The 24,842-nt window shown below is 56.4% G+C and overlaps 3 protein-coding genes across 15 annotated transcripts; all 3 read left to right on the top strand.

Moving 5' to 3' along the window:
- Positions 1-7: 7 nt before the first annotated feature.
- Positions 8-13,868, top strand: RAVER1 (ribonucleoprotein, PTB binding 1). Of its 5 annotated transcripts, none has more exons than XM_070792801.1 (14): positions 8-464; positions 1,981-2,047; positions 3,653-4,122; positions 7,719-7,910; positions 8,011-8,140; positions 8,466-8,560; positions 9,502-9,589; positions 9,902-10,113; positions 10,211-10,304; positions 10,380-10,516; positions 11,238-11,312; positions 11,785-11,925; positions 12,269-12,394; positions 12,484-13,868. In XM_070792801.1, exons 1-14 carry the CDS (start codon positions 195-197, stop codon positions 12,628-12,630), a joined length of 2,244 nt encoding a protein of 747 aa, XP_070648902.1. In that variant the 5' UTR covers positions 8-194; the 3' UTR covers positions 12,631-13,868. The 5 variants fall into 5 exon arrangements, with proteins under 5 accessions (XP_070648902.1, XP_070648901.1, XP_019819698.2 ...); XM_019964138.2 differs by having other exon boundaries at positions 15-464; positions 12,311-12,394; XM_070792800.1 differs by having other exon boundaries at positions 10,211-10,516.
- Positions 13,869-13,893: 25 nt separating this feature from the next.
- FDX2 (ferredoxin 2) lies at positions 13,894-18,503 on the top strand. Of its 9 annotated transcripts, XM_070792803.1 has the most exons (8): positions 13,894-14,258; positions 14,346-14,400; positions 14,612-14,718; positions 14,982-15,109; positions 15,460-15,505; positions 17,111-17,264; positions 17,797-17,884; positions 18,076-18,211. In XM_070792803.1, the coding sequence occupies exons 1-7, from the start codon at positions 13,894-13,896 to the stop codon at positions 17,842-17,844; spliced, it is 903 nt and encodes a 300-aa protein (XP_070648904.1). In that variant the 3' UTR covers positions 17,845-17,884; positions 18,076-18,211. The 9 variants fall into 9 exon arrangements, with proteins under 9 accessions (XP_070648904.1, XP_070648905.1, XP_070648906.1 ...); XM_070792810.1 differs by lacking the exon at positions 14,982-15,109 and having other exon boundaries at positions 13,971-14,258; positions 14,612-14,654; XM_070792807.1 differs by lacking the exon at positions 14,982-15,109 and having other exon boundaries at positions 13,971-14,258.
- Positions 18,504-18,906: 403 nt separating this feature from the next.
- ZGLP1 (zinc finger GATA like protein 1) lies at positions 18,907-21,999 on the top strand. Its single transcript, XM_070792270.1, has 5 exons — positions 18,907-19,139; positions 19,359-19,760; positions 20,940-21,028; positions 21,402-21,495; positions 21,661-21,999. Exons 1-5 carry the CDS (start codon positions 19,003-19,005, stop codon positions 21,788-21,790), a joined length of 852 nt encoding a protein of 283 aa, XP_070648371.1. The 5' UTR covers positions 18,907-19,002; the 3' UTR covers positions 21,791-21,999.
- The last annotated feature ends 2,843 nt before the right edge of the window (positions 22,000-24,842 follow it).

The following is a 24,842-nucleotide window of genomic DNA, read 5'->3' as shown; positions in this document are numbered from 1 at the left end:
TGGCTTGATTCCATCTCGCAGCTTCGCGAGTCTATTGAGTGACATCGCGATAGCGGAAAAGGGCGGAACCTGTAGTGCCCAGACAGGGCTTGAACACCGAGGGGTGGGCCGAGGCTTACCCAATGGACTGAAGGAGTCGAGGGGAGGCGGGGCTCCTCTTGGCCAATCGGCGGTCGCGTCCTCGTTGCCGCTCTATGCCGCTCCGCCCCGGCTCGCTGGTCCCAGAAGGCGCCGGGTTTCCCAAGATGGCGGCCGACGTGTCCGTTACTCACCGGCCGCCGCTGAGCCCAGAGGCTGGGGCCGAGGTTGAGGCTGGTGATGCCGCGGAGCGCCGGGTGCCTGAAGAAGAACTGCCGCCACTAGATCCAGAGGAGATCCGGAAACGCCTGGAACACACCGAGCGCCAGTTCCGTAACCGCCGCAAGATACTGATCCGGGGCCTCCCGGGGGACGTGACCAACCAGGTATGGGGGGGGGGGCCGTGTGGGAGCGTGGCGGGAAATACCACCGTGCGCGTGCGCGGGGGGAACCGGGCGACACCAACGGTGGCGTGCCCGGGGGGGGGGGGTCGTCGGCGGTGAGTCCACGCGGGATCGGGAGAGACCAAGAGCGGGACGTAGGGGGTCGGAGATGGAGGGAGAAACCAACTTTGGACTGAGGGAGGACGTTGCTAGGGGCGACCAGAGGCTTGGAAGGAGCCAAGTGGTTGAAGGGGGCGGGGAATGGAAAGGGGCGGGCAGCTTTGGCCATGTTGGGGGGATAGTGAATGGACAGCCAGATTGGGACAGTGGAATCAGGGACGCCAGTTGCTTCCTGCTCTAGCATGGAGTGGTGGTATCTCATATCCATAAGCTTCATGGTTGACTAGAATGTGCCTTTCTATAGCAAGCGTTTTTGAATTTCTTTTAGGGGTAGATCGGAAGTTAAGGCAGCCCCAGGGGTCTTTTTTCCTCAAAAGCCTCAGGATTAATTTGGAAAAATGGAGTCATCTCCTGTCCCCATGCCACAGGCCTGCAGAGAAGGAGGGGGCATTGTTCCATGTAGCCCTCCTTGGCTGATCCTTGTAATCCATGGGTGCCCTTCTCTTGGCGCCAAATGGGGCAGGACTTCCCAGTGCTCTTTGGACCCGGGAAGATTGAACCTAGTCTGCCCTACCCTTCAGCAATGGAATGGGTTCTTTGTCCTTGCTGTGGAGAATCCCTGCTCCCCTGGCCCCTCCAGCACACCTGCCACTGGCTCTCTCTGCCCATGGGTGGTGAGACCCTAGGAGTGTTGGGAGGGGTGTGATTTGGGGACAGATCTGAGACAGGTGTTTCTACAGTCAGTCAACCTCCTACTGCCCACCATCTCCCAGCCGGAAGCGTTTCTTATCTCCTGCAGGGTGCACAGTGTGTCTGGCAATAAAAGGCCCCAGAGCCTCGCCTCCGCAGCTGGCTTGCAGGAAGCTGTCAGTAGGAGGGAATGGGGAGGCACGTGAAGCCACACAATGTGGGCTTATTAAGTACACAGGGTCCCCAGTCAGGTACCCAGGGGTGGCATTCCCACTGCTGTGCCATGACCAGCTGCTTGACCTTTGACAATTTCCTTCACCTCTCTGAGCCTGTTTCCTCATCTACAAAATGGACTTGTTAATACCCGATTTGCAGGGTTGTTGAGTCAGTTTTGCAAACTGAGGTTCAGGTGGGTTAAACAACTTCCCTGTGGGCAGAACTGGGTCTTGAACTCAGACCGACCTGACTGTCTAATAAGAGCGTGTTGTGTTGGTTAAAAGCATGGGTTCTATAGCTGAGCTCTGCCTCCCAGCCCTGCCAGGTATGGCTGCAATGGCCTTGGGCAAGCAACTGCTCTGAAACTCCATTTTCTCACATGTAAAATGGGGCTGGTGATTGACCTGCCTTCATAGCTGGTCCTCGTGAACGTGCCACTGGGTTGCTCTCTTCATTTCTCCATGATTCTCTGTGCTTTGGCTTGTCTCCACAGGAGGTGCATGACCTGCTCAGCGACTATGAGCTCAAGTACTGCTTTGTGGACAAGTACAAAGGGACAGGTTTGTGGGACCCTGGGGTGGGGTGGGGTGGCCTAGTGGCAGGTGATGACAGTCCCTGAAGCTTGAGAGTCCTGGCCCAGTGTCTCCTGAACTTCAGGCCCAACATTCAGCAGAGAGAGGGGGGCCGTGAACCAGATGGGAGCCAAGGGATTGGAAGGGCACCAGTTATTCTGGAGGACTTGAAGAAGGTCAGACAGGCCTGGTGGACTGGCCAGCAGAGGGAATGTTTGGGATGGGGTCCCCAGTACCCAGGTATCTTCTGGGTGGCCTGGAAGAGAAACAGCAAGGATGCCCCACGATGGACACCCAAGATGAGGGACAGATTGGAGCAATAGTCTGTCCTGCCCTGGGTCTAGGAGACATGCCTCCCGAAATGACGGCCTCCCTCTGGCCTCTCTGCTTCCACGATTTCACTCACCTGCCTGCCTTCCCCTAGGCAGCCAGCTCTGATCTGATTACAAATCTGATCAAACCTGGTCCTAACACTGATCATGCTTCTGTCTCCTCACAACCTGTCTGAGCTCCTCCTGATATTACCTTGCAAAGAGGTACCTCAGCCTTACCATCTCTTCAGGTGTGTAAGGTTCCAGGCTGTTCCCTCTGTTTTTAACGTCTCTTCCATTCAGGGCGGCTCTTCCGAGTGCCCAAGCACACCCCGTACCTCATCATAGCACTGACCACCCTAGGCTGTCGCTGCTGACCCACTCGCCTGCCTCCACGCGGTCGTCATTTCTATGGGAACAGGGACTGGTCTTGGCCCCCTGCATGGAGGATGTCTGTATCCACCAGGCATCGTGCCAGGTGTTAAACCTGCCAGGGCCGTTGCCTGCAGTCTGTAACATGGGCGAGGAGGAGCTGAGCATAGGTGACCCCTCGAGGCCTACCTGGTGGACTAGGGTTGTGGGTAAGATCTTGGACCTCGGAGGCTAAGAGTCCTGGGCTCTTGTCCTGGTCTGTCCTCACTGTTTGGCCACAGGCAAGTGACTTACCCTCCCGAGCTTTGGTTTTCTCACCCGCAAATTGGACATGGCCTGTTAGAGTTGGCTATGAAGCCAAAAGCATTAAAACATCTGAAAAACTGTGGGTGCCTGGGAGGCAGCCTGCCGGGGTTCAAGTCCAGGCTTCTCCACTTGAGCAGGGCACTGCCCTGTGCCCATTTCCTTGCTGGAAAGATAGTGGTTGTGAGGAGGAAGTTATTCCCATTTGACAAAGGAGGAAACAGATTTCAGAGCCACTCAGGGGCTGGCGTTGAAACCCAGGCTCCAGGGACCACATGGGTAACCACTACTACCCCACATGGCATATCTTATGGAAAAACCCAAACAAACGTTTTGGCCAACACAGTAGTTCTTAGGATGGGGCCAGGCCCCCAGTGGGTGAGCATCACTATGGGTTGTAAGGAGCAAGCCTGGAGGAGCCAGGCGACACTGGCTATTGTTGCCTACTGCTGGTGACTCTTCCAATCCACTGGTGCCCATGATGTCCTGGTGGTTCAGTATTCCTGAGGTCACGTGTGGTTTAGAGGGAGGTGGGTGTGGGCGGACATGGGGTAGAGGCGCAGGCCCTCGGGGGGCCCCACTGACCCCATGCTCCCACCTGCCGCAGCCTTTGTGACGCTGCTGAATGGGGAGCAGGCGGAGGCCGCCATCAGCGCCTTCCACCAGAGCCGCCTGCGGGAGCGGGAGCTCTCGGTGCAGCTGCAGCCCACGGACGCCCTGCTCTGCGTGGCCAACCTGCCCCCCAGCCTCACACAGCAGCAGTTCGAGGAGCTGGTGCGGCCCTTCGGTAGCCTGGAGCGCTGCTTCCTGGTCTACAGTGAGCGCACTGGTCACTCCAAGGGCTACGGCTTCGCCGAGTACATGAAGAAAGACTCGGCCGCCCGTGCCAAGTCAGACCTGCTGGGCAAGCCTCTGGGCCCACGCACCCTCTACGTGCACTGGACAGATGCCGGGCAGCTGACACCTGCCCTGCTCCACTCCCGCTGCCTCTGTGTTGACCGCCTGCCGCCTGGCTTCAGTGATGTGGATGCCCTGCGCCGGGCGCTGTCAGCCGTCCACACCCCCACCTTCTGTCAGGTAAGCCCGGTGCCCGGTGCAGGGACCTGGGGGAGCAGATGTGAAGCCCAGAGCACCTCGGAGGGGCCGTGTGAGTCACCTGCTCTCTCCAGTCTTCTGGGTTCCCTTTCAGTGAGGCCACTTTGAATGGTTTTCTTGTTAGAAAGGCCATGTGGTACAGTGGGTGACAGCCCAGCTAGGAGCCAGATGGCTGGGGTTCAGATCCCTGCGCACCCTCTGGCGACTTGCTTAACCTCCCCCTGAAAAATGCAAACAAGGCTACTTTTGTAAAAAAAAAAAAAAAAAATGCTTTGAGACCCGCTCACCCTGCGTTCACATCCACCCCTGTGCTCATGCCTCCAGACCCCAGGGCCAGCATCAAGGAGGCCACTGGAAGAGCCCACCGCAAGTCACACATGGCCAGATCCCAGCCCTGCCCTGTGGCCCCAGACAGGTCACTCACTCTCTGAGTCTTGGTTTCCTTCCTACCCTTGTAAGTAGAGATTCAGCCCTCATGTGGTGGTTTAGGACAACAATCCCTAGTTCATTCTGGTCTCACTTGTCAGGCCCTTCTGTAAGGGTGCCTAGCCCTGTGACAGGTGCAGTGGGGCGAGAATAGGCCAGGCCCAGCTCTCAGAGAGCTCCCAGGTCCCCAAAGTGGACATTCCTTCAGCACACACTGGACACATCCTAGGACAGACAGCCAGGGTGGACAGAGGCAGCCCAGGAAGCCCAGGCCACCCTGGAGGAGGCTGGGATATGGGCTCAGAGCCCAGGTCTGCTGCCGTGGATGTTGGTGCCAGGGAACTGGTGTTAGTAGGAACCCCACTTCTTGCTGCTCCTTTTGCAGCACGCCTACTGTGTGCCAGGCCCTGGATGGGACTCAGGACACAGGTGACATATACTTACAGTCAGCAGCCACTGACTGGAGATTGAAGGCAGCAAGACCATGACCAATTACAGGTTCTCTCTCTGGGTGTGGCTGTCCCCATCTCAGAACGGATCTGGTCCTGCTTTATGACTGGGTTATTGTGAATGGTTGCTCACTCATTCCCCCGCTTATATATCTGCTGAATCCCTGGCCGGGAGGTGACCGCCTCCAAGGAGCCCAGTCACACAGGGCATCCTTGTTGAACAGAGCCTGGGCTTGGGAGTTAACCAGGTCAAAGCCTGAGCCTCCATCCCCCTATTTAGGAGCCACACAGTTTCGATTGCCCTTTGACCCCTTTCTATATTCATTGGATGAGATGGATGTGATTGTGAGAAGCAGCCCATCCAGGCCTTGGTGCAGGGCCTGGCCAGCAGCAAAGGTGAAGTGTTCACTACAAGTGGGCTGAAGGCCAGACTTTCCCTGCCTGGGCTAGTGGGCACTAGGCCCCCACCCACAGCCACCCTACCCAGTGGATCCAGCTAATGGTCTCATCCTACAGATGAGGAAACCAGGGGGCATGGATGGGCACTTGCAGTGACCTCCCCAAACTGGCCAGAAAGAGATGGACTGGGAGTCAAGATCAGGCAGCTGACCAGGGGCCCACGCTCTTAACTGGGCACCCCCACCTCCCATAAGGGAATTTGCTGCCCATGTCAGGGGGCATTTTATTTCCTACATGATCAAGAGGAGAGCATGAAGGAAAGCCCATAGCAGCCTAGTCTGGTTCACTCTGCCATTTATCAACAGGTCAATTTATGTATGTGTATATATATGTATATATGGATATATATATATGGCTTCCCAGGTGGCTCAGTGGTAAAGAATCTGCATGCCAAGCAAGAGATGCAAGTTCCATCCCTGGGTGGAGAAGATCCCCTGGAGAAGGAAATGGCAACTCACTCCAGTATTCTTGTCCGGGAAATCCCATGGATAGAGGAGCCTGACGGGCTATAATCCATAGGGTCGCAAAAGAGTCAGACACAATTTAGCAACTAAACAACAACAAATATACATGTCATTTGTATTTATTCTTTAAAAAAAATTTTTGGCTGCACAGAACTATTGAGATCCTAGTTCACTGCTGACCAGGGATCAAACCCTTGCCCCCTATAGTGGAAGTTCAGAGCCCTGACTGCCAGGGAAGTCCCTACATATTTTTTTTAATATAAATTTATTAATCTTAATTGGAGGCTAATTACAATATTGTATTCATTTTGCCATACATCAACATGAATCTCCCACGGGTATACACGTGTTCCCCATCCTGAACCCCCTCCCACCTCCCTCCCCATGTGCCTACATATCTTAATTGGTTCATTTTGTCGCAAAGTTGCTTAAAAACTATGAGTGCTATGTAGTAGCATTAGTTGCTCAGTCACGTCTGACTCTGCGACCCCATGGACTGTAGCCCGCTAGGTTCCTCTGTCCATGGAATTCTCCAGGCAAGGATACTGGGGGATAATCATCTCCAGGGGATCTTCCCAACTCAGGGATTGAACTGGAGCCTCCTGAATTGCAGGGAGTCACTTCACCTGCAAAGTGGGTGTGCCGAGACCACCTGTATCCGGGGTGCAGTGAAACAGCACCTGTGGCCCCTGGCCCATGGGCATGTGGGGCCCAGCCAGACGCTCTGCCAGGATCTGCCCACCCTGGGACAGCCCTGGACAAGTGTCTAGCAGCCACAACACCCTGAAAACCAAAGAGTCTTGTTGTCTGAGTCAAACTGACATGGGGTCATCTGTGGCCTTCCTCTTTGCATCTTGCTGCCGAGCTATTCTCAAGCTTGATTTCCAGGGTGCCCCAGAACCCCCTGGGGGTGACTGATACATAACATAGGGTATGTTTGGCTCCCTCTTCTCATCTCCAAAACATCCTCAATCCTGGAACACAGGGACTTCTTTGGTGGTCCAATGGTTAAGATGCTGTGCCTCCAGTGCAAGGGGTGTGGGTTTGATCCCTGGTTAGGACCAAGATCCCATATGCTGTGCAATGTAGCTAATAAAATTTAAAAAAAAAAAAAAAAAAGGCCTGGAACACATCCTCCCCCAGGATTGAGGGCTGAGGGCCTGAAGTACCAAATGACTGCTGTTAAGGCAGGTGAAGGGGCCTCTGGCTCACTCGTGATCACATCTCTATTTCTGCCACACACTGGCTGTGTGACCCCACCCTCCTGCCCAGCACTACCAGCCTTAAACCCGAGCTCAGTGACCATCTGCCTCATCATCAGACTGTGTGCCCTTCCCAGCTGCACCTGTAGCATCCTCGGCCTGAGGTGTGCGGTCGGGCTGAACTCCAGAGCTACCTGCTTCTCCCACCAGCCCGTCCTCTCCAGGCCCTGCAGTGTGTACTCTGGAAACCCAGGCAACATCCCCAAGAGGCACTGGCACAAGGCCTGGTGGCTCTGACCAGTGGGAAGCCTGGCTCTGCCCTCCCACCAGCAGTGTGACCTTGAGCATGCTGACCTCTCTGAGCCTCAGTTGTCCCCTCTGAATAATGGGCAGGATACAGCCTCCCAGGGCTGTTGAGAAGGTTCGATGAGTTAACACAGGAACTGGGCACAGGGCCCAGAGTCCATTCTGTCTCTGGGGGTTACTGTCATCAGAATCCTCATCTGGTCATGGCTGTCACTTCAGTTGATGGTGGTCACTGCCACCCTGGTGCTCACGACTGTCTCTCCCCTCCACAGCTGGCATATGGCCAGGACGGGCAGCTGAAGGGCTTCGCTGTGTTGGAGTACGAGACGGCAGAGATGGCAGAGGAGGCCCAGCAGCGGGCAGACGGCCTGGCCCTGGGAGGCAGCCATCTGCGCGTCTCCTTCTGCGCCCCCGGGCCCCCTGGCCGCAGCATGCTGGCTGCTCTCATTGCTGCCCAGGCCACGGTGAGTGCGTGCTGTGGGGGGCGGGTGCCCCAGAGGAGGGGCATGGGGAAGCCAAGGAGTCAGGCAAGGCTCTGAACTGCCCCTCTGATCCTCTCTGCAGGCCCTCAATCGGGGCAAAGGGCTCCTACCAGAGCCCAACATCCTGCAGCTGCTCAACAACCTGGGGCCCTCTGCTTCCCTCCAGCTGCTGCTCAACCCCCTGCTCCACGGTGGCGCGGGTGGCAAGCAGGGTAAGGCGAGGGAGGCCCAGCACTCAGAACTGGGCACTTCCCTGGACTCTTGCTGTCTGAGCTCCAAGTGACATGAGCCCACAAAGAGGGTCTGGGATGACGCTCCCCAAGGGAGCTGGTGCCCTGAGTCCTTTGCAAGGGGGCAGGGTCATGGAGGAGGGACTGTCCATCCCTGGGGGGTGAGGAGGGAACTCATCACCCAGGCTGTTTCTTGGGGTATGTCAGTTGTCCTCATGTTCTCAATGGGCCTGGTGCTGTGCTTCCTCGGGGGGTGGGGGTGGGGGTTCCACCCTCGGACCGCTTCATTTTCTGGGTCTCCCGCTAGGCCTCCTGGGCGCGCCCCCGGCCGTGCCGCTGCTCAACGGGCCTGCCCTGTCCACGGCGCTGCTGCAGCTTGCCCTCCAGACCCAGAGTCAGAAGGTAACCTCAGGCCTGTGGGCCACAGGCTCCCTCACACACATCCCGCAGCCCCTCGTGATTCCATTTCCAGCACTGCTGCTTCTGCCAACGGGTAGCTTACCATCTACCAGCTGTGGGCCCTCGGACTGTGTCCCTGGGGGCCTGGTTCGCAGGTGCTCAGGAAGTGACTTAGTGAAAGCCAGGGCCCCACAGGGGAATAGAGGGGCCTCTCGTCCCCACCCCCTCAACACGCACACGGAAAAACTGACATACCACACACAGGCGGCGCTAGTGGTAAAGAACCCGCCTGCCGATGCACGAGACTTAAGGTAGGGAAGAGCCCCTGGAGGAGGGCACAGCAACCTACTCCAGTGTTCTTGCCTGGAGAATCACATGGACAGAGGAGCCTGGCGGGCTACAGTCCTTAATGTCACAGAGTCGGACAGGACTGAAGCGACAGCGCACACATACACAGAACACGCGCCACCCTGTCCAGTTTGATTCACTGGGGCCGAGTCAGCGGCTCGGGTGTGTCTGAGGGTAACTGACAGGTGAGGCTGTGGGCGTGGGCTGTTGTGTGAATAAGAGTGACTGAATCTACGTGTGGCTGTCACACACTGCATCTCCAATCAGGGTGGTTGTGTGTGTTAGACACTGTGCGTCTGTGATAATCAGCAAGGGGACTAGGTGTGAACCGGTGGACATCACTGTGTGAATTGCTGACAGTAACTGACTGGGTGACAGGCTTTGACCCGCTGAGCATGGCCCATCCCATGTTCCCGGGGTCTCCCCAGCACCTGGGCAGGCCCTGGCATGCAGGAGGCCCCTGGTCACTGTTGGCGGGTGGGTAATGGCCAGGGTGTCACAGACATTGGGAGATGCCCTGTGTCTGCCTGTGATTGGCTATGGGCTGGGCCTGTGGCCCCCCGTCTCATCTCCAGCTCATTATCCTCTGTCCCTAGAAACCTGGGATCTTGGGAGACTCTCCTCTGGGCACTCTCCAGCCTGGGGCCCAGCCAGCCAACCCCCTCCTCGGGGAGCTGTCTGCAGGTAATGCCAACTCCCTCCTCCCCATCTCTCTGGGCTTCATCCCACTTCCCCTTCCCTCTCCTCCCTGGGTGTGGTACATTCCCAGCTGTGCAGCTCTGGGCAAGTGACCTAACCTGTCTGAGTCCCGACCTGTCAGTTGAGCACATGGTGCCCGCCTCCTTGGGGAGTCACGGACGTCCTGGGAGTTGATGGACTTCGAGAATGCTGCTCAGTGTCCGAAACTTAGTGGCCCTGGTTCAAGCAGAGGCTCCCAGGCCCCAGAAGAAGGGGTCCTGTGTGGTTGGGCTGCTGACACCCTTCTTCTTTCTGTAGGAGGGGGCCTGCCCCCTGAGCTGCCACCCCGGCGAGGGAAGCCACCACCCCTGCTGCCGCCACTGCTCGGCCCCTCTGGAGGTGACCGGGAACCCATGGGCCTGGGTCCTCCAGCACCCCAGCTTACTCCACCCCCCGCCCCCGTGGGGCTCCGAGGTGCGGGCCTCAGAGGCCTCCAGAAAGACAGTGGGCCTCTGCCAACGCCCCCTGGGGTAAGGCCCCACTTGGTGCCCAGCCATCACCCCAGCCTCCCGCCCTGCAAGCTCCCCCGTGCCAGAGGCCCTCATGAATCTAGCCCTCCCACCACAGGTCTCTCTGCTCGGGGAGCCCCCCAAGGACTTCCGGATCCCCCTGAATCCCTACCTGAACCTACACAGCCTGCTCCCAGCCAGCAACCTGGCGGGTAAGGAGGCCCGGGGCTGGGGAGGCGCTGGGAGAAGCCGCCGCCCAGCTGAGGGCCCCCTGCCTCACCCCCCAGCCCCCGGAGGCGGTGGTGGAGGTGGCGGCAGCAGCAAAGCCTTCCAGCTCAAGTCCCGCCTGCTCAGCCCCCTCTCCAGCGCCCGCCTACCCCCTGAACCAGGGCTGCCTGACAGCTATGGCTTCGAATACCCCTCAGTAAGTATACATGGCCACCCTGGGGGCAGCCCTTCCAAAGGCCCTGTGTCCCGAGAGCACGTCATTCTCCAGTCCGACATCTTTCTAATACTGACTGTGCTGGGCTGGGCTGAGTGCACGGGAGACAGGAGGGAGCATGCCAGACGTGGTCCCTGCGCTCAAGTCTCTTGTCTGTCTGTCTCTGCGCATCATCAAACCCTGCTTCCTGTCAGTCTTTCTCTCCCAAGAGGCCTGTGGCCACATGTCTGCTTCTTCTCAGCCTCCTCTCTGCCTGTCCTTCTCACTGCTCCCCTCTGCAGGCCCCATCTCGGTCCCTGGAGAACTGCTCCTTCTGTGGTTCTGACTTCTAGGCCAGATGTTGCAGACTGGCCACATGTGTTGTGTTTGGCCCACACTGGATTTTTTAAAAAATAATCGAGATAAATGCCAGTGACAAATTACTGAAACCACAAGAGTTCGCACCTGGGTGCCCTGCTTGCCTTAAAGACCCCAAGCTCCTGCCTCATACCTTCACAGCCCTCTGGGGTCCAGGTGCAGCCACCCCCTGGGACCAGGCACCGCTTCTGTGTCACTGCCCCACCCTGCTTGCTGAGTTTGCCCCAGGCACTAGAGTCTGCCTCCTCCTAGTGACAGCTGTGCTGTGGAGCTGAATTTGGGTGAGGTTGGTTATAGACACCCCTCTGCCCCCCACATTCAACGTGCTTCTCCCACTCTCATTCAGGATGTGGGACCTCGGCGGCTCTTCTCCCACCCACGGGAGCCAACCCTTGGGCCTCACGGACCCAGCCGACACAGAGTAAGAGCCTCCCTGTCCATCCCACCTCCTGGGTGTATCAGTTAGCTCATGCTGCATAAGAAGCAGTCCCAGTACTTTGTGACTTAGAACAGGAAATATTTTATTATTCTCACAGTCCTGTGGGGTGTGGGGGTTGGGGGGGCAGTTCTTTGTAGTCACCAAGCAGTTCAGCTGGGTCTTGGGAGTTCATAGTGGCTTCCTTCATGTATCTGGCAGTCAGTGGGCTGGGGATGCAGCCCCGGCTGCAGTGACTTCCCTGCTGCACTTGGACCTCATCCTGCAGCTGGCCAGCCTGTGCTCATGCATGTGCTAGTGGTCCCGGGGTTCCCCGGCGGAGGAAGGGCGGGCTGGCCCCTCTGCTGGCATTGTCACACACTCTCCTAGGGGCCAGAGCGCAGACTTCTTTGGGGGACCTCCCAAAGGGGGTGGCACAGCAGTGACCTGTCTGACTCAGGTGGCCCCCTTTCTGCAGATGTCCCCCCCACCCGGTGGCTTTGGCGAACGGGGTGTCGGAGGTGGCGGTGGGCCCCTCTCCCACCTCTATGCGGGCTCACCCACGTCCTGCTTCACCAGCGGCCTGCAGGCTGGCCTCAGGCAGAGCCACCTTAACAAGGTGAGGCGCCGCCCCCGCCAAGGACGCGGCCCTGAGGGCAACCAGGACACACGCAGCCCCGGGGGCCTTCAGTGTCACGGCCGGGTGGGTGGCAGGGGTCAGTTTTGCTCAGGGTTGAGCTAAAACAGGCCGTCCTCCTCAAGCCTTATGTCTTGCATGTAGTACTGCCCAGGCTTCTGGGCCTCTTACTTCCTCCCCCAGCAGCCCAGGGTGTGGGTGATGTAGCCCCAACCCACGGATGAAGAAACTGAGGCCCAGAAGGATGACATAATCAGCCCCCAGTCTCAGAGCTCGTAACTGGCAGCGGCAGGATTTGAACATGAAACTCTCGCCTCTGCTCCAGGGGCTGCTTCCTCTCCCATCCCACATCTCCCATTTCTCCCAGGTGGTTGGCTCCTCCCCACTGGGCTCCGGAGAAGGGCTCCTGGGCCTCGGCCCTGGGCCCAATGGCCACAGCCACTTGCTGAAGGTATGGGCAGGGGGTGGGGACCATCAGGGCTGGGGAGTGGTGGCCCCTGGGTGGCCCCTGACCCACCAGCCCTTCCCCTCTGTCTCCAGACCCCACTGGGTGGACAGAAACGCAGCTTCGCCCACCTGCTGCCCTCACCCGAGCCCAGCCCAGAAGGCAGCTATGTGGGCCAGCACTCCCAGGGCCTTGGTGGCCACTACGCAGATTCCTACCTGAAGCGCAAGAGGATTTTCTAAAGGGCCAGTGCTGGAGATGCTCAAAGGCCTGCACCAAATCGCTTTGGGGTTTTCTGGTGTTTTGTTGTTAGTTTTCTTTTCCTTTGGGTAATAGAAAAATCTCTGAAAGACTTTGCTGACCAACCAGCAGGAGCCCAAGGAGTGCGGGGGGCATCTGGGAGCACTCTGCACCTCTGGCCTGCTCCCAGCGTGGAAACCCTGCAGCCTTAAGAGGGAGGGGCACCAGCCTGCTGTCTCTCCCCTCCCCCCGCCACCGTGTCCGCCTGTGTCCGTCTCTCTGGGAGTCCCCTCCTGCCTCGTCGCTCCTGTATCTTGGCCTTTCGAGTGCCTTGGAGGTTTCCCTGACCTCCCGTGAGGATCAGAGACTGTCCCCCCTTTTCTAACTTTGACAATTGACTTTGGTTTCCTTTTCTAATTTTTATTATTTTTAAACAATCCAGGACGTTCCCTCCCTGCCCCCCCAGCTCTGATTCCTTCAAGGCCCAGCATGTCTGGGCCTCCATTCCACATTTTCCAGTTTGAAATGGCTCAGCCCTTTTTTCTCTCTCCCACACTTGTTGCAGGCATGGCTGTCTCCTGCCCTGGCCTGCCCTCTCTGGCCTGTACCCCAGCTCCGGGTCCCCTGCTCCCTACCATAGTCCCCTTGCCTTCTGATGCCTTAAAAGCCAGGCCCCAGACCCCGCCGGCCAGAGCCTCTCAGATGCTGAGCTCCGGAAGCTTGACTCAGGACCAAATGGCTCTGGCCTGGGGATCGGGCCCCTCTACCCAAGGTCCCCGATCGTGGGGACAGTAGAAGGCCAAAGTTTTGGTCTTGGCAAACCAGTCCCACCAGCCCTTTCTGCCCAGGCCTAGGTGCGGGGTGGGCTTTCTCTGCCAGCTTAACCCAGTTCCCCTGCTGTCCTACTGTCTGTTGGGCATTGTGCATCTCACTGAGCCTCTGTCCTCTCCCCCATGTTGAAGATGAGCCCTGCCTTGTCATCCCCAAGCCAGATCACCCAGAGCTGGCCTCCCTGTGGCCCAGTGCTGGAAAATAAGACAAGGTGCAGATAAACTCTGCCCCTTCCCACCAGCAGGACCTGTTAGCCTGAGGTGACCCTGGGCTGTGACCCTGGCCAGCTGGGCCACCAGCTCCCCTCCCCTGACTCGGCGTCCACATCCACTCCGGGGGGCTGTCTCCTCCCCATTCTCACACAAACCTTTGCTGAATTAAAGTTTGTAAGTAAATGGTTTTAAAGAAAGCAGACCCGGCTGGTTCTTGGGACAATGTGCCTGGGTGGGATGTCGGGGATAGCCCTGCAGGTCTTGGCTCATCCGAGCCTGCGCACTGCGCTCCCAGTTTGGCAGCCTCCCCTGGACGCGCCTCCATGCCGTGCAGCGACGCCAAAAAAAAAAAAAAAAGGCGCTTCTATTCGGGTAATTACAGGGCAGTGGCTTCTAAACGCACCAAGGCGCATGCTTAGTCCCTGGTCACGTGATGCCTGTCATGGCCGCCTCCGTGGCCTGGGGAGGTGTGAATGCTGGGTTCCTGCTGCGGGCTGCCAGGGGTGCCTGGTGGAGCCGTCCTGGAGGCTTTTGGGGGTCCGGGGAGGCGGCGGCGCCAGCGATAGCCAGGAAATTCCGGGCGACAGGTACCTGGGGAGCCTCGGGCGGGCGTTGTTAACCCATCGTACTCCAGCTGTGCCCGGCACGGCAGCTCACCCAACCGTGTTTTCCAGGCTCGCGCCCGGCGGGGGAGGAAGAAGCCGGCGGCCCCGAGCGGCCCGGGGACGTGTGAGTGTGGGAGCCAAGTCCCCCGTTAATAATAGCACGGGGTTCCTCCGGTCCCCACGTTGCCGTACAGCCTCATCCCTGTGTCCCCCCTTCTGCATCACCCTATTTCCATGTCCCGTCAAACCCCAAACATGAGTTCCTAACCCTATATTCCACCTGGCCCCTGCTCCCATCATCCAGTTGAGGCATCTGCACTCTCATCTGCCCCCAGGGTGAACGTGGTGTTCGTAGACCGGTCAGGCCAACGGATTCCGGTGAGCGGCAGAGTCGGGGACAATGTTCTCCACCTGGCCCAGCGCCATGGGTTGGATCTGGAAGGTGGGAGCCGGGCATAGGGAATTGGAGATATCTTTATTCATTCGTTTTAAAAAAACACAAGTCAGATAGGATTCTCCACTACCTAATCTTGCATGGCTTCCCACCCAACATGGTTAACTTCAGACTCCTCAACAGGATCTCATCCCCTGCTCTCTTAATCTTTATTCATTCAGCAGTTATTTATTGAGCATTTAGTAGAGGTTCCTAAAACTCCTGCCCGCCAGGAGCTTGTATTTTCTTCCTTTTTCCTCCCTCTCTTCTAGCCACACTGACTTGCTTGCTGTTCCTCAAATAGCCAAGTTCATGCCTGCCTCAGGGCCTTCGCATTTGGTGTTCCATCGAAAGTGCTTTCCCACCAGACCTTCTGGCTCCTCATCCTTCAGGCCTTGCTGTAAATGTCATCTTCCTGACAGTCTTATCCCTCTCAGCCCAACCGCAGCCCCCATGCCCCAGTAACTCGATTCATATCGGTGTGCTGTACTGTCTGCATAGCACTCCTCATTGTTTTGTTTCCTTCTTTGTCGTTTCTCCCCAAAATGAGATCAGAAACCGTGTTTGCCTTGTTCACGCTTATCTGTTGCCTGTCATGGTATTTAGATGTAACAGGTATTAAATCAGTATTTGTTAAAGGAAAGATAATAATAGCAGACGTTACTTTAAGCCCCTTACCACATTTTGACTGATTGAATCTATTTCATGACAACATTATGCAATAGGAGAGAATGTTATCCTGTTTTATAGGTGAGGAAACTGAGCCCCAGGTTGAGCAGACCTGGTCCAAGGTCAAGTAAGTGGCAAAACTAGATTCAAACCCAGCCTATCTTAGCCACTAATCTGTGCTACTCTTCTGTGAATATTGAACACATACTGTGTGCCAGGTAGCAATGTAAAAAAGCAGATAAGGCCCTTGTCATTTCACACCAGTTTCAACCTAATAGGGACAATAATCCCATGCATAAACATGTAATTATATCATGAGCAACTGGGAGAGTGGTCTTTTAAAAAGTGTATAGTGTTGGGTGTATGTATGTATACATGGCATGAGTACATGCTCAGTTGTGTTGGGACTCTTTGCAACCCCATGGACTCCTCTATCCATGGAACTTTGCAGGCAAGAATACTGGAGTGGGTTGCCATTTCCTACTCCAGAGGATTTTCCTGACCCAGGGATCAAACCCACGTCTCTTGCGTCTCCTGCATTGGCAGGCGGATTCTTTACCACTGCACCACCTGAGAAGCCCCGGTGTATATAATAAGGAGCTGATTTCATCATTAGACAGTGGCTGGGGGAGGGGGGAGAATTGGGGGCAGTCTGGCAGACCTACCTTAAGTTCTGTTCTGGAATCGGATTCTTTACCACTGCACCACCTGAGAAGCCCCAGTGTATATAATAAGGAGCTGATTTAATCATTAGCGGTTGGGGGAGGGGGGAGAATTGGGGGCAGTCCTGGCAGACCTACCTTAAGTTCTGTTCTGGAATCCATTGGCTGGCAGTTCATGACAAAGATTAGAACATGGGTTTTCAAGGCACGTGGCCTGTGTTCAGATTTTTTCTGTTGCCAACTGTGTGACCCTGAGCAAGTTACTTACCATCTTTCAGCCTCCTCGTCTATAAAGTAGGATAATTTAGTTCCTATCTCACCGGGTTGCTGTGAGGATTAAGCAGGTTTCATGTGTACGGTGTGTAATACCTGGCACGTGGTTGGTGTGCAGCGAGTAGTTGGAATGATTGTACTAGGTTATCTCTGTCTCATGTGGTGAGGATGTTAATGAGCTGGGAGAGAGGGCTGAGAAAGACACCTGGGGATGACTTGAGTTTCAAGGCCCAGACTGTTTCTTCTCCAGACAGGGAAGGTGGGCGACTTAGTCACTGCAGCCCACAGGGGAGGGTCTGCTGGATCAGAAAGCTGTCTTGTAGCTCCACCCTCATGGTCCGACCTGTCTGGAAGAGAAAGAATTCTGTCCTGTTTACTTAGAACAAGTATCTCTCGAGGCATCTACAACCTCCCAGGCTCAGTGCTGAATGCAGAGAGAAGAGGCAGGTTGACACAGCACAGGGAAACCGAGAAATGATGGTGGTAACTTCAGATTGTGATAAATGCTGTCCAGAAATTTTTAAAGGGATAACAAGAGTTGGGGGAAGGACAAGAAATAGGAGATGGGAACTTGGAGGACAACTGAGTAGTGCCCCAAGACAAAAAGGCCTAGCTATGGAAAGACTGGAGAGAAGAGCATTCCAGATCACAAGTATGCCAAGGGCAGAGGTCCTGTGCTAGGGGCTGAGCTTGGCATGGAGGAATTGAGCGAGGGGGCTGGGGTGGCTGAAGGGGCTGAGTGCAGTGAGGTGGGAGAATCTCAAGGGCTGAGGTGACGAGTTTGGGTTTTATTCTAGCTATGAAAACCGTTTGGAAGAGGACATTATCCGGAAGCCCAGCGCTCAGTCAGAAGCCTGGGAACGTGTCCGGGGCAAGCAGGAAACCCTCGACTCTGTACCATTCACCCCTTTATTTCCTGACCCCTTCTCCTGCTGCAGCACTAGATGCCGAGTGAGTCGGTCCCTCGGAGCATCAGGGCAGCCCAGCAAAGTGGCAGGGTCACAGCAAGCGTTCACAGGCTACAGGGAACCTGTCTGGCCTGTCTCCTCTCAGCTACACTGAAGTCCAGTCCATGCTCATTAATGGTGCCAGGTGCCCAGCCTGGTCATCAGCCTTCTGGAGAGTTTGGGGGAAACCCTGAAGTCCATTTGCAAAACCTGTGTGCAGATCAGCAACAGTCAGCCAAGTCAGTGACAGGGTGGAGGATGCACAGAGTGGGCCTGCAGGCCTGGGAGGGAGAAATGAGAGTCACATGGTGAAACAGATTCACCGGATTCCTTCATGGTCCAGTTGTTTTCATTGCCATAGACCTGGGTTTGATCGCTGATCAGGAACTAAGATGCCACAAGCCTGAGGGTGTGGCTCCCCACCCCCCCCCCCCCAAAAATAAGAAACAAAGGGATTTTTTTTTTTAAGCCCTTCTCTGAATGGTGCTTGCCCAAGCACGGTCCCTCACCAACGGTCCCTCACTTGCCGCCCCCAGGGGCCTGCGAAGCGTCCTTGGCGTGCTCCACCTGCCACGTGTATGTGAGTGAGGACCACCTGGACCTTCTGCCGCCTCCTGATGAGAGGTGAGTAGGGTGGCCCCTCCCAGCCCTGAGCTGCAAGGCTTGGTTGCTGAGCCTCGGCATTCCGGGATCCGCGCAGGCCATAGCAGAGGGCAGCCCTGGCTTTTCTCTCCCCTCCAGCTGCTGGCGGGAGAGCTTCCCTTCTGGCCCCTACCCCTGGATCCATTAACAACTGCTGCCGCCCTTTACTCCAGGGAGGACGACATGCTGGATATGGCCCCTCTCCTCCAAGAGAACTCCCGGCTGGGCTGCCAGATCGTGCTGACGCCTGAGCTGGAAGGGGCCGAATTCACCCTGCCCAAGATCACCAGGAACTTCTATGTGGATGGCCACGTCCCCAAGCCCCACTGACATGGGCAACCGGACGGCCCCAGACACTGACGGCCCCAGGGCCAGGACTGGAAGAACATAGCCAAGATGCCAGCCCAGCCCAGAGCGCGGACAGATCGGAGAAAGATGGCGGAAGCACCCAGAAAGTCAAAACCCTGGCTTCAGAGAGATCCCATGTCCCAGCTCTGGTGGGGCCCGGCCCCTAATGGGGCTGCCTCAACCAAGCTCATGAGAATGGGGGTGTGGATAGGGGTGGAATCTAATTGGAGCGATAATAAAACTGTTTAACAGATATCTGGCATCTTGAGCGTCCTTGGGGTTGGTGGGGGTGGGGTGCAGGCTCTGGGGTCTACAGCTGCATCTGCCAGACCTCCCCAGCTTTCCCCTACCACGGCGGTGATGGGCCAGCGGGAAACTGAGGCAGAGAGGTCTGAAGGCGAGGTTCCGCGAGCCAGAGGATCAGCATGGCAAGGCCCCGCCCCGCCGTCGCGGAGGGATTTGGAGGGCCCCAGACCGCCCTCGGCCACAAGGGGTAATCACATAGTCTGAGCAGAGTCGGAAGGGAGAGAGGGACCCAGGCGGGCCTGAGGGTGGAGCCTTGGAAGCCCGTGCCCAACATCACCCGCTAGAGGCGCCCAATCCTACTGGCTCCGCCCCCCGCCCCCCCCCAGGTGGAGCCCCTTGCACCCTCGGCCAGAAGCGGGCCCCCCCACCCAGGTGGGGCTCATCAAGTGGGCCCGGCGTGGGCGGGGCCAGGCGAGATTTGGGAAGGGGGGCTGGGCTAGGAAGCAATGGAGGCCGAGCCAGCCCCGGACTTCGCCATGCTGCGAGAGCTGCTAGCGCCGCCCTGCCTGAACCCTGAGCCGCCCCCGGAACCCCCGATCCGGCAGGCACCAAGGACCCCAGGATGCCTCAGACCCAGTGGCAGGTGCGTACACGAGCAGCCCTTCCCCCCACCTGGCCCAGTGGTCAATGGGTCATGATCTCTGGTTCCTAGGGTTACTCAGGGGTCAAAATGTTAGTTACTGGTACTCGCAAGGACGAGATCCTGATCCCCAGGGATATTGGGGGGGGTCATATGGGGGTCAGAGACTGTGCAGTTCTTGCTCCGTGTCTTTGGGACCCTCGTAGTTGCCGCCCACGGAAGGGGGTTGACCACACCGGCCATTGTCCCCAGGTCCTTCTGGCCTGCACACCAAGACTCGGTCACCGCCCTGCGCTTCCTCCAAGAGACAGCAGAGGAGCTGGCCCAGACCCCCTGGGACACCCAGGCTCTGGGGCCCTACTGGGAGCCGAAGGCCCTGGAGACCCTGGGACCTCTACCTCAGGCCAAGGATGACAAGAACATGCTGACCCTAGTCAGCCAGCAGAGCCCCAACCTGGGGTCCCCACGGGCTCCCCCTACTTCTCCAGCCCAACCACAGAGAAGGCCCCGGAAGCAGTCAAACCCCCAGCGGGGTGCCGAAAAAGTGGACCCTCTTTTTGAGGGGGTGACCCTGAAGTTTCAGATAAAGCCGGATTCCAGCCTACAGATTATACCCAGTTACAGGTAGGAGCTGGCCTGGGCAAGGGCACCCTTTCTGCAAGTAATAACAATATCAGTGGGCCTTCCCTAGTGGCTCAGTGGTAAAGAATCCACCTGCCAATGTAGGAGATGCGGGTTTGATCCCTGGGTGGGGAAGATCCTCTGGAGAAGGAAATAGCAACCTGCTCCAGTATTCTTTTGCCTGGGAAATTCCATGGATAGAGGAGCCTGGCAGGCTACAGTCCATGGGGTCAAGAAGAGTCGGAGAGACGACTCAGCAACTAAACAATAATAATAGAGCTGGGGGGTAGGGAGGTGCTCCCAGGCATTTGCTTATGGACTACCACCCCAGCCCTGCATTACAAATGGCCTCATCTCTGTAACTGCCTTTCTCCTTTTTTTATTTCTTTATATTTTTAAAAAACTTTTTTTTGCCTGTGGGATCTTTGTTCCCTGAGCAGGGGTGGAACACTCACCCCCCTGCACTGGGTGTGCAGAGTGTTAACCACTGGCCTGCCAGGGAAGTCCAAACAGCCTCATCTCTGAGTGAGACCTCAGGCTGATGCCTATTCCTGTCCTTTCTGCTATGAGCCAGTCAAATCCAGGCCTGAGCCAGAGTCTTCTCCTAGTGAAATGGCTTCACCATACCTGGGGGCTGCTGCTTCTGTTAGTTTTTCCTGCAATGATAATAGCTACCATTTGTCAGACATGACACCAGCCATAGAGGTAACAGCACTTGGTGTGTATGGACTCACTGAGGCCTTGTGAAGCCCACTTTACAGATGCAGAAACTGAGGCACAGAGGATGAAATCCCTTGTCACACAGCAAGGACATGGGAGAATTGAGTTTTCAACCTGGCAAAGCTGGCCATAGGCTTACTGTCTCCTCAAATGATTATGATTACTCATGAAGGGCAAGGCCAGGCCTTTCAGGCATCAGATGCCCCCTTGGTCAGGGGAGGGGGGAGCAGTGCTAGATGCCTTGATAGTAAATCTTCATTTGGGGGAATTCCCTGGCAGTCCTGTGGCTAAGACTCCACGCTTTCATTGCTGAAGGCGTGGGTTCTATCCTGGTTGGGGAACTAAGATCCCACAAGCCGTGTTGTAAAACTAAATAAATAAATATCATTTAAAAATCTTAATTTGGGGGCTGTCTGGGGCAGGATCCAGACCCTCTGTGCTAATGCCCTGTCTACTCCCCAGCCTGGCCTGCAGCAGCCGCTCTCCAGGGCCTCCCACTCCAGGCCCTGCCAGAGGCCCAGAGGCCAACCCGGGAGGCAGCGAGGCCCTGGGTGAGTCCTGGAGACTTAAGAGCTATAAATACTGGGGAAAGGTGCAGGGGGCAGCATTTTCTTTTCTTCCTTATCTTTCTCCCCATCCTGCTTCCCTATTTAGACCCATCCAGGAGGAGTCGCAGCATCCCCCATCCACTCAAGCTGAGTCACCCTCACCCCCGGCTTCCTCCTCTGCTGAGCTTTGCCATCTGTCTCCCTTCCTGGCTTTCCCTCTGTCTTAGATCTGGGGCTGGCTGGGAGTTGGGGGGGGGGGGAGCCTTCATAGAGAGCCCCCTCCCACCCACATATACACAAAAGGCCCATCCCACACAGGTCTCCTGAGCTCAGGCTCCTGGCCTCTGACCCCGCCCTTTGACCTCTGCCCTTTCAGCACCCCGCCGCTGTGCTTCCTGTAGGACCGAGAGGACCCCTTTATGGAGAGATGCTGAGGATGGTACCCCTCTCTGCAACGCTTGTGGCATCAGGTCCTCAAAATGGAGAGGGGTTGGGGGTGGGGTCCTCACTTGAGTCCATGCTTAGCGAGCATGGGGTATTGGGAAAACACCCACCTCTGGGAACGTGCCTCCCTCGTGGCGGTTTCTGGGCTCCCCCTGCCTGCTGAATGTCGGTTTCTTGCACCCCCATCCCAGGTACAAGAAATATGGCACCCGGTGCTCTAGCTGCTGGCTGGTGCCCAGGAAAAATGTGCAGCCCAAGAAGCTATGTGGCAGATGTGGGGTGTCCCTGGGCCCCCACCCAGCCTCAGCTCAGGAAGGGTAAGCCCTTCCTCACCCAGCCAAGCCTGTCCTGCCTCAGTTTCTCCAGGGGGAAAAGGGGCTGAATTCCTCCTAGGGGGAAGAGCCTGAGTCTTGAGGGGTCCAGCCTACCTCCTCTCCACCCCCTCCCCATCCAGAGACCTCAGATGGAAGACCCAGGCCTCAAGGCCCCAGAGCTCCTGGTTGGGGGGGTCACTAGCCCCCTCTTTGGCTCCTGCTTCAATCAGGCTTGGCTGAGCACCCCGCTCAGGAAGTGCTGTCAGCAATGACACTCATATTGTTAATAGAAGTGACAATAAAGAATAGATCTGTTCAGAAGGGGCACTGTAACTTTGGGATCCCACCTTGCGCGCCCTCACCTGCCTCTCCCCTGGCCCAGGAATGTGGGGAGGGGTTTTTTCACCGGGTTTTCCGAGGCACACACACAGTCATCTAAACAGCTACCAGCCTTCTGCCCCACAAGACAATTAGTCACCTTTGTTACAACATCCCATAGAGGGCAACTGCCAGCACATGCAGAGGCAGCACATTCAGAAAGACAGACACAAGGACTTCCCTGGCAGTCCAGTGGTTAAAACGCCATGCTCCCCATGCAGGAGACAAGCGTTCAGTCCCTGGCCAGGGAACTAAGATCCTGCATGCTATGCAGTGCAACCAAAACTTAAAAAAAAAAATTTTTTTTTAAAGACCCAAGACAGACACACAGGCTGGCAGGTACATGAAAACACAGAGGAGATACATCAGCAGACACACGCGTGCTGTCGCTCATCAGACACAGACCACACACAGGACAGAACGACACACATGAGGCACATATGTTGATAGACACAGGACACACACGCGCAGTACAGACACACACGAAAGACACATCGACGGCACATAGACACAATGGGCCCTTCATCTTGCAGCCCCACCGCGGCCTGCAGAGTGTCCCCTTCCCCCCTCCTTCCGCACACCTGTGTTCCCCTTCCCCCTTTCATGTTCTCTGACCTCACCAAAGGGTGTCCCCAGCCTGAAGCCAAAAGCCACATGGGAGAGACATGGAGCTCTGCCCCTGTCACTAGGATACACAGGACACCACTGCTCGGAAGGAGGGGCAGAGGGAGGGGTGGAGGGCAGAGAGTGTCAAGGATGGGCAGGATGGTCCCTGCTGTGGGGGTGTGAGTGAGGCCCGCTTGGCCTCAGAGGGAAGATAAGCCCCTGAGACCCCCTTTGTCTCTCCTGACTGAGCCTGTGGAGAAGGCCTAGGGCCAGATGGCTCAGCCCTCAGATCCCTGACTCACCCCATCCTGCCTTCCCTGGGCTCAGCATAACCTCCCGCACCTCTCCTGCAGCTGCTACCTTATCCTTTGTGGGGTGAGGGGGGAGGGTGCTCTGCTCGGACACCACATCTTCAGAGAAGCCTTCCTTGAGCATCCAGCCTAAAATGGACACCCCTCCCACCCCACATTAGGCTCTAGTTCAGCTTCTTAGAACGCATCTCCCTCTTAGAACCTGTGGAGATTCTAAGAGGTTCAGAAGCTTCACCTCAGGACTTCCCTGGCAGTCCAGTGGTTAGGACTCTGTGCTTCCACTACAGGGGGTGCAGGTTCAATCCCTGGTTGGGGAACAAAGATCCCACAAGCCACGTGGTGTGGCCAAAAATAATTAAAAGTTTTAATTAAATGTTTCACTTCTGTACTGGTCCAGGGTTGTTTCGTTCACATTCATCTCCCCTACTGGACCATGACTTCAGAGATCCAAGCTCACCACCTCTGTGTTCTTCACCATGAGTTCCCCACCCCACCACCAGTGCCCAGCATGGAGAAGCTCTTGAGGGATAGATACAGTACACAAGGGTCTCAGATTATGTGTCTCCAAACCCCTGGCTGTTTGTATCCACCAAGTCATATCCACTAAGTCAGTGTTTATGGAGCAAGTATTGTGTGCCAGGCCCCCATGGGGCACTCAGTTGGGAATAGAACAAGGATCCCTGCTCTAGCAAAGCCAATGTTCTAGAATAATAGTAAGCAAATATTCAGTGAGGACTAATAGAATGTCAAGTAGTGATCATGCTACAGAGAAAAATAAAGTGGAACTTCCTGGTGGTCCAGTGATTAAGACTCTGCGCTTCCAGTGCAGGGGGCCTGAGTTTGATCCTTAATCAGGAAACTAGATCCCACATGCTGCAACTAAGATCTGGCACAGCCAAATTAAAAAACAGAATTAGAAAAAGAGGGCTTCCCTGGTGGCTCAGGAGTAAAGGATTCACCTGCCAGTGAAGGAGAAACAGGTTCAATCCCTGATCTGGGAAGATCCCACATGTTGCAGAGTAATTTAGCCCACGGGCCACAACTACTGAGCCTGTGCTCTAGAGTCCAGGAGCCCGCAGCGACAGAAGCCGGCCCTGTGCTCGGCAACAAGAAGGTGCGTGCATGCTAAGTCGCTTGAATCGTGTCCGACTCTTTGTGACCCCATGGACTGTATAGCCCGACAGGCTCCTCTGTCCATGGGATTCTCCAGGTAAAGAATATTGAAGTGGGTTGCCACACCCTCCTTGAGGGGATCTACTGGACCCAGGGATCGAACCCGTGTCTCCTGTGGCTCCTGCATCGCAGGCAGATTTTTTACCACTGAGTCACAAGGGAAGACCCCCCTGCAATAAGGTCACACACGACAACGAAGAGTAGCCATGCTCACCGCAACTAGAGAAAGCCAGTGCAGAGCAACAAAGACCCAGCCCAGCCAGAAAGGAAGAAAGAAAGAATAAGAAAGTAAAGTACATAAGGAGGTGAGGAGTTGGGGATGACACCATGTTCGCAGGGAAGGCCTCTCTGAGGAGGTGACCTCTGTGTAGAGACCTGATGGTAAGGAACCAGCTACGGGGGGTGAGGACACCTGAGGCCGAGGCGATGGCACGAGCAAAAGCCCTGTGGTAGGGAGGACTCTGTGGGACTCCGGAAACCTTGAGGACTCGGGTGAGGGCAGAGAGATAAATAAAGGGGCGGGGGTACAGCAGGGATTGCACTTCACTTGGGCCTTGTCGCCTTCTGTACCTGGCACCCAGCACTGGCTTG

This window comes from Bos indicus, chromosome 7 (assembly GCF_029378745.1).
Source record: "Bos indicus isolate NIAB-ARS_2022 breed Sahiwal x Tharparkar chromosome 7, NIAB-ARS_B.indTharparkar_mat_pri_1.0, whole genome shotgun sequence".
NCBI classification, from domain to species: domain Eukaryota; kingdom Metazoa; phylum Chordata; class Mammalia; order Artiodactyla; family Bovidae; genus Bos; species Bos indicus.
Note: the sequence above shows the minus strand (reverse complement) of the source record. Positions and strands in the feature narration are given on the sequence as shown.

Excerpts from the sequence above, each read along its gene's own strand:
- FDX2 (XM_070792803.1), top strand. The coding sequence starts at position 13,894 with ATGTGCCTGGGTGGGATGTCGGGGATAGCCCTGCAGGTCTTGGCTCAT. Across the intron at positions 14,259-14,345 it reads CAGGAAATTCCGGGCGACAG|GCTCGCGCCCGGCGGGGGAG; the intron begins GTACCTGGGGAG and ends CGTGTTTTCCAG. Across the intron at positions 14,719-14,981 it reads CCATGGGTTGGATCTGGAAG|CCACACTGACTTGCTTGCTG; the intron begins GTGGGAGCCGGG and ends CCTCTCTTCTAG.
- ZGLP1 (XM_070792270.1), top strand. The coding sequence starts at position 19,003 with ATGGAGGCCGAGCCAGCCCCGGACTTCGCCATGCTGCGAGAGCTGCTA. Across the intron at positions 19,140-19,358 it reads TGCCTCAGACCCAGTGGCAG|GGGGTTGACCACACCGGCCA; the intron begins GTGCGTACACGA and ends CGCCCACGGAAG. Across the intron at positions 21,496-21,660 it reads TGCAACGCTTGTGGCATCAG|GTACAAGAAATATGGCACCC; the intron begins GTCCTCAAAATG and ends CCCCCATCCCAG.
- RAVER1 (XM_070792800.1), top strand. The coding sequence starts at position 195 with ATGCCGCTCCGCCCCGGCTCGCTGGTCCCAGAAGGCGCCGGGTTTCCC. Across the intron at positions 2,048-3,652 it reads GGACAAGTACAAAGGGACAG|CCTTTGTGACGCTGCTGAAT; the intron begins GTTTGTGGGACC and ends CACCTGCCGCAG. Across the intron at positions 8,141-8,465 it reads TGGCGCGGGTGGCAAGCAGG|GCCTCCTGGGCGCGCCCCCG; the intron begins GTAAGGCGAGGG and ends GTCTCCCGCTAG.